This window comes from Rhamphochromis longiceps, unplaced genomic scaffold, assembly GCF_057381845.1.
Source record: "Rhamphochromis longiceps isolate RC_006_pf unplaced genomic scaffold, R_longiceps_female_GT1.1 unmapped_scaffold_5, whole genome shotgun sequence".
Taxonomy (NCBI): Eukaryota; Metazoa; Chordata; class Actinopteri; order Cichliformes; family Cichlidae; genus Rhamphochromis; species Rhamphochromis longiceps.
The window spans coordinates 546,463-557,172 of NW_028187225.1; the positions used below are offsets into that span (position 1 = coordinate 546,463).

The 10,710-nt window shown below is 41.2% G+C and overlaps 1 protein-coding gene across 1 annotated transcript; it reads left to right on the forward strand.

Moving 5' to 3' along the window:
* Positions 1–1,155: 1,155 nt before the first annotated feature.
* LOC146640566 (nanos homolog 2-like) lies at positions 1,156–2,151 on the forward strand. Its single transcript, XM_085400095.1, has one exon. The coding sequence runs from the start codon at positions 1,228–1,230 to the stop codon at positions 1,726–1,728; it is 501 nt and encodes a 166-aa protein (XP_085256221.1). The 5' UTR covers positions 1,156–1,227; the 3' UTR covers positions 1,729–2,151.
* The last annotated feature ends 8,559 nt before the right edge of the window (positions 2,152–10,710 follow it).

Here is a 10,710-nt window from a genome sequence, read left to right on the forward strand (position 1 = left end):
AACTTTATTTATTAAGCGCTTTTCACAGACAGACATTCACAAAGCAGCAGTGATGAGACGCAGGTCTTGCGTCCATGACTGCCCTCGCGAGTTAAAGACAGCTGCAGTGTTTGTGTTTTCTAACTCAGGTGTCTCAGCTGAAGAACTGCGGGGTGATTTTAAGAAATCCCCTGTCAATTGGTTATGAGCAAAAATTGTTTCTATAAAATAAAAATTAAAAAAACACAAAAAAAACCCCCAGTTTCAACCGTAACGTGAAGTACACATTTTATTATTTTTTTCCTTTTAGTGAAAGGAAACAGCCGTCGCCGGTATGCTAGTGCGCACGCTCCACCCCCTCCTACGCCTCTTTCCCCCCCTTCTTTTTGCTTTGTAAATAAACAGAAATGTGACTTTTGCTTCATAAACAGTTTGACAAACAAGTGGTGCCTGCAGGGTGTATATTCATGGTATAACCGGCATAAACACAGCCTCACTTCGTGTGTGATTGTGCAGGAAATACAACTGTGCGCTCAGCTTCGAAAAAGGACCGCATCTATCCATTTATCCTCATCTCACCTCTATGTATGTGCTCTCTTTGAGCGCAGGTGCGGCTCTTTGCTGTGACACATCTCTAATGTAGTCTAGACGCTCCGGCGCCAGGGGTCATCGGGTGACACACACACACACACAAACAACAAGTAACACAACATGGACCATGAACTCTGCGTGACTCAACTATACCAAGACAGTTCACCTATTACGAGCCTTTAAAGTAAGCTTATTGCTAAATAGTCTTGATATTTAATCAACAGGTAAGGTAACACCTGATTCTGTTCACATGGACGGAGTTTTTTCAGTGCTAAATAGTCTGCACATCCCGGCTCTTATTATTTATTTTGCTGCGTTATTTTGCAAAATTATCTAATCTAAAAATAAACTACATAAATGAGTGCGATGCAATATTTTGCTCTTGGTGTTTTCAGTCCTTTATGTCCATCTTATGTGTCATTTTTTTCTGTTATCAATCAACCAACCGATCATTCGATTAAAGGCCTGTCAACGGGCTTCGTAAAGGTTCTTTTAAGGTCACCAGAAAGCTACATAAAGACTGCACCTGCACCTGCACCAAAGTTCTTTTTTTTTTTTCTCTCTATCTCCGAACATTGTTGCATTTTAAAACCATCTTCAGTGAGCTATAAATATGAGGCGCTCCAAACACACTCTCAGTTTTACTTCTGCCAAAAAATGACCACAATGCCGAGACGACTGGAGGTCCAGAACTCGATCCTCACTGGTGGGGACAGCTTTAACATGTGGCACGACTACATGAATCTGAGCCAAGTGTTCGAGAAACTGTGCAGCAACCGTGAGGTTGATAACCGAGACACCGAGCGTCCAAAGAAGGGACAAGCGCCCCCTTGGAGTAAGGTCCACACTTCCACTCGGGGGAAGAAATCCTCCAAAAACTCATCACAGTCCAGTCCGACCAGCAGCGCGTCGGACACCAGCAGCAGCGCCTCATCCTCGGACTACTGCCGCTTATGCAAGCAGAACGGGGAGACTCCGAGGGTGTACCTATCTCACAAGCTCAAATCAGACGACGGGAAAGTTTTCTGCCCCGTCCTCCGGAACTACACTTGCCCGATCTGCGAAGCCACCGGTGACAGCGCTCACACACGCAAGTACTGCCCGCAGATGAAGTGCGAGGCTGCTGGGAGGATGCAGACCGTAGGCAAGTTCTGGTAGCTGCTGAAAACTGAAGCTGCGAGAAACTGTACATATTTACCGAACTGTTTGGGGTATGTGTTCGTGTTGGCAGAGACCGTTTCAGTTCCAAAGACTGTTTCAAGTTTGACTGTCAAACACTCCGCTGCAGTCTGCAGCAAGGAGCCCTCATCCATCACATCTGTGGAGCCCCGAGCCGGGGTGAGCGCTCTCAAACCTCGGTAAAAATTAAACTCTTTAAAGTCCTCGAGTGTTTATTGTTGTTGTTGTTATTGTTGTTGTTGTTGTTGTTTAATATGATACAATTTCGGGGGTACTTCATAGGTCACAAGTGAAACACTAAAGTGGCTAACCTTTCTGTGGAATTAAATAGATTTCTAAAAATGTGCCCATAGTGTCAGTGCGCGAGTCTTTTAGTTAAAATGCAAATGCTATATTATCCCTCATGTCAGACAGATTATTCGACAAAAACGTCAGTATTTTGTCTTTTTTTTTTTTTTTTTGGTATTATAGAAAATTTTTAACTCACATGCAACTCTTCCACTTGAAGTTACAGATGTACCTGAACTCACCAGAGAACATGCGTCATAAAAAAATAATTAAATTAAATTAAAAGTAACACTTCAAGGCAAAAGTGAAACGATTATGTGAAGTGAGAAATTGAATTAAGGTTCAATAGTTTTAGTTTCAAAATAGAGGGGCTGGGGAAATACAGTATACAAGGTCAAAACAGAGTTTGTACAAGTTTGTACAAAGACAGCTGCAGTGTTTGTGTTTTCTAACTCAGGTGTCTCAGCTGAAGAACTGCGGGGTGATTTTAAGAAATCCCCTGTCAATTGGTTATGAGCAAAAATTGTTTCTATAAAATAAAAATTAAAAAAACACAAAAAAAACCCCCCCAGTTTCAACCGTAACGTGAAGTACACATTTTATTATTTTTTTCCTTTTAGTGAAAGGAAACAGCCGTCGCCGGTATGCTAGTGCGCACGCTCCACCCCCTCCTACGCCTCTTTCCCCCCCTTCTTTTTGCTTTGTAAATAAACAGAAATGTGACTTTTGCTTCATAAACAGTTTGACAAACAAGTGGTGCCTGCAGGGTGTATATTCATGGTATAACCGGCATAAACACAGCCTCACTTCGTGTGTGATTGTGCAGGAAATACAACTGTGCGCTCAGCTTCGAAAAAGGACCGCATCTATCCATTTATCCTCATCTCACCTCTATGTATGTGCTCTCTTTGAGCGCAGGTGCGGCTCTTTGCTGTGACACATCTCTAATGTAGTCTAGACGCTCCGGCGCCAGGGGTCATCGGGTGACACACACACACACAAACAACAAGTAACACAACATGGACCATGAACTCTGCGTGACTCAACTATACCAAGACAGTTCACCTATTACGAGCCTTTAAAGTAAGCTTATTGCTAAATAGTCTTGATATTTAATCAACAGGTAAGGTAACACCTGATTCTGTTCACATGGACGGAGTTTTTTCAGTGCTAAATAGTCTGCACATCCCGGCTCTTATTATTTATTTTGCTGCGTTATTTTGCAAAATTATCTAATCTAAAAATAAACTACATAAATGAGTGCGATGCAATATTTTGCTCTTGGTGTTTTCAGTCCTTTATGTCCATCTTATGTGTCATTTTTTTCTGTTATCAATCAACCAACCGATCATTCGATTAAAGGCCTGTCAACGGGCTTCGTAAAGGTTCTTTTAAGGTCACCAGAAAGCTACATAAAGACTGCACCTGCACCTGCACCTGCACCAAAGTTCTTTTTTTTTTTTCTCTCTATCTCCGAACATTGTTGCATTTTAAAACCATCTTCAGTGAGCTATAAATAGGTCACAAGTGAAACACTAAAGTGGCTAACCTTTCTGTGGAATTAAATAGATTTCTAAAAATGTGCCCATAGTGTCAGTACAGGATTGTGAACATCGCAACGCAAAGTTTTTGATTTCTCTCAAAACATATATTTCTTTTCATGCTGAACAGATAATATCTTTAATTTGAGTCAAAGTGATTTGCACTTGAACACGCCCACCAGAAATAGACCGGGACCCATTTTTATTCTGCATGGCTGCTGGAAACATCATGTCACATCTTTGATTAATTTCATCTGAAAATAAACGTAAGTAAAGCCAAGTGTGTTACAAAAGCTTTTATAATTTGTATTGCCAAAATCGCAGAAAATAACCCCATTTAAGCTGGGTCGACAGCCACCCCTAATTTTTGCATGATTGTAGCTGCTAGCTATAAGCTAGCTAGCTATCCTGCGCAACGTTAGAACTGGTTACCAGAAACCGACCATCACAGTCGGGAATACAAGTTAGTATACTGGTAAAAAACGGCTTTTTGCCTAACTAGCTAGCGTTACCACGATGCATCGGTGGTGGATAAAGCTAGCTAGCATAAGTTCATAGTTCATAACATTCATAGTATAACTCCGTGCTCCGCTTCGTTTGAATTTTTCTGGTGAGCTCGCGGTTTCTAGACACAAGCTTGTGTTTGTGCGCGCACGTTTGTCTCTCTTCATATAAATATCTGTGTGTTATGTGTGTGTACACCGAGCGCAAAAGATAATTATTAATGTGCATGATTTAGAGACAGAAATAACAAGCCAGCATATAAGATCAATGACATAAGACTAATTCCTTCAATTGACTTTCAGGCGCAGCTCGGAAAAATGTGCATTTTCTGAAGAAATTTTAATTTTAACAGCAAAAAATTGACCCTATGCCAAACTTAGTCGCTAATGGCTGGTCTGTAGACTGTTTGGTATGTCATGTTACGTATTTCTTGGTTTTTCTATGTAATGTGTTTTATAGAGAAGTAACATTATTCTTTTTTTTCTGTATGCTTTCAGAACCACAGATCGCTCCATCCATTCCATGGCTGAAGCATACATTTTCATTTAATCTGAAGAGGTATCATTTTGCATTTACACTGCACATCCTTTTTAAACATTTCATAATAATCTAGACTCTCCCTCATTATCCTCTCATTCACCTTGCTGATGTGTTGAGGACTTGATAAAAGAATACATGGTATGTCCATATCTGTTCTGTCTCTACATGAGATGCAGTCTCTTGATGTAAATTTGACAACTCTGCTATTAAATGCAGTGATTAATGTAGGACAGCAACGATTAATCAACTCATCAAGTTAATATCTTAGGGTTCTGTATTGTTTTCTTTTTTTTTTTCTTGGGCTTTGTGGAACATTTATGAAAATGTTCCACCATTGATTTAATTTAATGATTATGCAATTCACAATCTGATTAGTCAAATAATTGTTCTAATAGTCTGTGACCAAACAACTATCAAAATAGTAGTTTATTATGGTCAAAGATTTATCAGGTGTGCCAGACTTCAGTTCTTCACTTGTACATTTTGTTCCATATTTTACCTCAAGATATCCCAGAAAGATGAAGCTGAGGAAGAGCTGCAGAGTACCACCATGGCACTCTTCGTCTTCAGGGACAACTCAAGCCTCCTACATCAGCCTCGAGACATCGGGATAATCATTGATGGTGTGGAAGTCCTGAATGAGTTGCCTTCTGTGGCAGCTGGAGTGGCAATGGTCTTTGGACTCTGTTATGCTCTTAATATGGAATATCCACGAGGATTCAGGTTCACCTTTGAGGCTCTTCAAAAGATTATGATGGAGCTTGACTTTAACAAGATGACCTCTAAGATTCGCAAACTTAATTGTGAACTTAACACTGCACAGTAGTGTGTTTGCATGCATGTGTGCATGTGTATGTGCACATGCATGTGCATGTGTGCTTGGTTGGCCTGCAGTGGTATTCTACATTCAAAATTTATAAGAACACCCATTTGAAAGGGAGATTTAAGTTGATTTCATTGATACATGTGTAGATTTTTTTTTTTTTTACATTGTACAGGCACAGTGCACATATAAACATTTTTGAGTACTTGCAAATTGGTTTAAAAAGAGTTTTTATAATGGTTTTATGCCAGTTTTAGACAGGTTGCAGGTTTTATACTGGTTTTCAAAAGATTGCAGGTTTTATAAAACAAACATTTCTCTAATCATTTCTGCCGTAGCACTAAATCTGTATATTACTAATCCTCTCTATTGATTATAGTTAAAATGGTTTGGAACAATAAATAATTTTGAAACAATTGGTTGGCCAACTGTCTTGTTTTTTATAGGAAATGCAGAGCATTTTTGAACTGAAATGAAATGTAAAAAATATAGTTTGAATATATGTAAATCAATTACCTGGCTTCAACACAAACATATTAGTTCATGTTAATTTGGTTCGATGTGAATACATTAGGTTGGTTAAATTTCAATATATTAGCTTGGTTCAATAATTAAAATATGGTTCTATGTAAAAAAATCAATTTGGATCAATGCAAAATTTAAAGTTTCAGTCAAGTCTAGTAATATTGTTTATATCAACATAAAAGTATCAGGTCATATCAAGTGACTCAATTTGGATTCTATAAAGCCAAATATTTTGGATGTGACAACTGGACATCATTTTTTTTAATTTGAATAGGGTTATTTTTTTTACAGTGTAGTTTATTTCTCACAGTTTTTTAAAAATTCTCTTGCTTTATGGTTCTTAGCGCTGTTACCAGTCTTTGCATTTATCATCATTTTTTCTCTTTTTTCTTTCATGTTACACAAACATGATTACATATTGCATATGAATCAAGGTTGCGCAGAGGTGGTTGCATTTCCCAGACAATCATGCAAAATATATACATTTCTTTTTTTAAAAATGACATGGTGCGACAGGACTGTAGCACAGTAATACAGCAACATCAGAGGCAAATTCCATTCAAGTTTTGCAAGCCTAGCTTTGAACTTTATTTAAATAAACGGCAGTGACTCGTTATGACAAGGATCATTCTTAATCTCACTCAAACCATGCTGAACGGCTCTAACCCAATTAGGAACATAGGGTTGTTGTTTTTTTTGTTTTTTTTTTAAAAAGAAAAGAAAAACATAACTGAACACAACAGTATGTCAGTGCAGTGACTAATCAGGCAGTACAGTTTCAGGAACCGTTTTAACTGAGGCAGGATGGCATTTTGGTTTTTAAATGGGCATTTAAAACCTGAAATAATCCTAAAGGCTTAGACAAAAAGGTGACATTTGTTTTCGAAATTGAGGTGATGGGCATCTTAGTCGCTGTCACTCCTCTCTCCTCTCTGGAGCAGCCTCTTTCCACTGGAGGGCACGGGAACCTCATGCTTCACTGAGACCTTTGACTTGCTTTTGCTGTCCTTGTCAAGCAGCTCCAAACCGTCATTGATCTTCTTCAACATCTCGTAACGCTCACGCCCACGAACAGGGAGGAGAAAAACCTCCTTGTCGTCCCCCTCAGCACTGGAGGTACATTTGGACTTCTTTGTGGATGTGGTGTCAGGAGGTGGTGCGCTCTTTCGTTTTTTCGCCTCTTTGGTGCCGCTCTCCTTCTTCTGTTTATTGTCCTCCTGTAGCTGTAACAAAGAGGGACGAAATAACAAAAAAGAGAAACATATTTGTCAAGTAATTTTACCCCCCCCCCCAAAAGTGGCATTTAACATGATGATATTCTATTGCCTTCTGGGGGAGGGAAGGAACAGCGGTTTTTCTTTTGAGTTTATATTCAAGTTTTCTCCTTCTTGCCCCCTCTGGTGTACAATTTCTTCCTTTTTCCTGTTTAAAAAGAGTTCACATATTTTGTCATTTGACTGTAAGCAGTGCAAGGAGGAGATGCTCGCTTTTTGCATGACAGTCTGCCACTTCAGTCTTCCCTTTCTTTATAAGGCTGGAAAATACTTCAGACCCCTCCTCAGGCAGTAAGGGGCCTGAGGTGGGGTCTGAACTGTGGGTACCGGTATGAGGAGAGAAGGGGGACAGGACTGGATAGTGGCTTAAAGTTAGGATTTGGTTTGATTAGGTGAGCCGGTTTTTGGTTGTGTCTGCTTATGATTTGAAACAGGTCTGAAATGAGAGAAAGAGGAGTTTGTTCCTGGGGAATTATAAGACAGTGGTGTCCCGTTTTCCTTCTCATTAATCATATGAGAAGAATGAAGGCGTTTTAAAGATTTTTGAGTTGAGGTTTGTCCTTCTGCAGCTATCAGTTTTCTAAAGAACTCGTCCTCCTCATACTGCAGAGTGTTTAGGAAACTTGGCTCAGAGCTGCAGAAGTTCTTGACTGTCGTACATTTGTGGTTAGTCTGATGAAACTCATTTTCAGTGTACTGACTGAAAGTGAACAGCGGGTCCTGACTCCACGTCTGTGGTAAAGGGTTAGGGTGTTGAAAAAAGATCAGGGAACCAGCAATCGCCGGTTCCTTGAGATGAACTCTCCACCGTGGGACAGGATGGTGGTACCCCTGCCCCAGTTCAAAAAATTGCCCATCTTGGGTTTACGCGCATCTACTGAGCTCTTCGCGACGTTTCGGCGTTCCTTCGCCTTCTTCAGGCCGAGCTCAGTGTGTCTGTGTTGTGTGCCTTGTGCCAGAACTAAACTGAAAATATTAGAGCAATATTTCAATGAAATATCCTGAAACGCGTACCTTCACTCAGAAATCGGGGCTGGGGAAACAAAAGCAGAGTCTGAAAGTTTGAGGACAAACAGTCAAATCTTTTTCTCTCTCTCTTTTTTTTTTTTTTAAACATGTCATAAAGACGAGACCCACAAACTCAGTATGTCTACTCATTAGCTACCTTGCATTATAAATATATAAAGTTTTAAAAAGTGCTTATTAAAAGAAACTATAGTGATGTGATAACTTCCAGCAGTGTCATTCTCATTTTTGTTCTTGACCAGCATTAATACGAAATGTCAGGGAGAGCAAAACGGTCGTCCTTCACAGTCCTCCTCCAACACTGACAAGGATTGTCCACAAAAAACCCCCAAAAAAACCCCCCAAAGAACTGGTCTCCCATTAACATTCATTCAACGTGTACACAAAGATAGACGTTTTTGGAAAAGCATAGTTAATACAAAAGGAGACTTCTCAAACTAAAGAGGAGAGTATTGGCGACTGGTAACACACTGCTGCTGCGACCGACTGGAACACAAGACGACAGGTAAAAATTAAAATAACTAGCAATAATTAGGGGTTAGGTTGGTGTCTAGGTGGGGGTTTTGGTGGGTGCCGGACGCTGTGGCGAAGAGGCCACGCCGATGGCTTCTTCGGTTCTGGAGATATGGCGAATCGGACCAAAAAGGATGGGACAAAACGGTCCCAATCGGAGAAAGGAAGGTGCAGAGGGCCTGGGTCCACCACCACTGTACTCAGCAGGCCCTGCCGGGTCGTTAGACACGCAGCATGGCAGGGATTGGTGACATAACATGTAGCAGTTTCCCTTCACAGAAGCCTCTGCAGCAGGTGGGTAGAGGAGCAGGCAGCAGAAGCAGGCCTGTGGAGCACTATGTCATCTGCTCGTCCACATATGGCTTCAAGAGGCCCTGTACAAGGGGAGAAGAAATGCATCATTGGTTACCACAAATAAAACAGTGTCTTTCTGCCTGTGTCATTCTGTTTGGTTTCTTTGAGCGTTTGTTTCTTAAATACACAGCAAGTGTCACTCTCTCTCTCTCTCTCTCTCTCTCTCTCACACACACCCACCCACACACACACACACACCAAAGCACACACACAGACACTGTGAGGTCTGTAGTGCAAAATTTGAATTTCATTGCTTTTTAACTCTCTCTCTCTCTCTCTCTCTCTCTCTCTCTCTCTCTCTCTCTCTCACACACACACACACAGAAGCAGAGCAGCTGCTGTGCAACTGGGATTGAACAAGAGGTGCTCCCTCTGCTGGCTCAATGCGGTACAAAGTGTCTGAAGGAGTTATACCGGCGAAAATAACATCTTTCAATTGCATGTTTGGTCCACAGGAGGGCGCCTAGCTGGGAAGTCCAGTACATTCCATATTAAAGTTGTTGCAAGTGCATTTTTTGTGTAAAAGACAGACACACACACACACACACACACACACACACACGCACACACACACACACACACACACTGTAAGGTCTGAAGTGCAAAATTTGAATTACATTCCTTTGTATCTCTCCCTCTCTCTCTCTCTCTCTCTCTCTCTCTGTCTCTCTCTCTCTCTCTCTCTCTCTGTCAACACACACACACACACACACACACACACACACACACACACACACACAGAAGCTGGTCAAGTGCTGTGCAACTGGGATTGCACCTGTCGTCCACAGGAGGGCGCCTAGCTGGGAAGTCCAGTACATTCCATATTAAAGTTGTTGCAAGTGCATTTTTTGTGTAAAAGACAGACACACACACACACACACACACACACACACTGTAAGGTCTGAAGTGCAAAATTTGAATTACATTCCTTTGTATCTCTCCCTCTCTGTCTCTCTCTCTCTCTGTCTCTCTCTCTCTCTGTCAACACACACACACACACACACACACACACACACACACACACACACACACACACACACACACACACACACACACACACCAAAGCACACAGACAGAAGCTGGTCACAACTGCTGTGCAACTGGGATTGAACCAGGGGGGCTCCCTCTGCTGGCTCAATGCGGTACAAAGTGTCTGAAGGAGTTATACCGGCGAAAATAACATCTTTCAATTGCATGTTTGGTCCACAGGATGGCGCCTAGCTGGCAAGTCCTGTACATTGCATATTAAAAGTTGTTGCAAGTGCACTCACATGTATTTTTTGTGTAAAAGAGACACACACACACACACACACACACACACACACACACAAGCTGGTCAGCTGCTTTGCAACTCAATGCGGTACAAATCGACTTGTGTGCCTCTTTTTCTCTTTGGGTTTTCTGTGTGTTTTTTTAAATTTTTAAATCCACAGCAAGTGTCTCTCTCTCTCTCTCTCTGTCTGTCTCTCTGTCACACACACACACACACACACACACACACACGCACACACACACGCTCAATGGAGTATAAAATAAAGACCGGGGCAGTTCTCTCACTGGAGTCTCTTAGAGT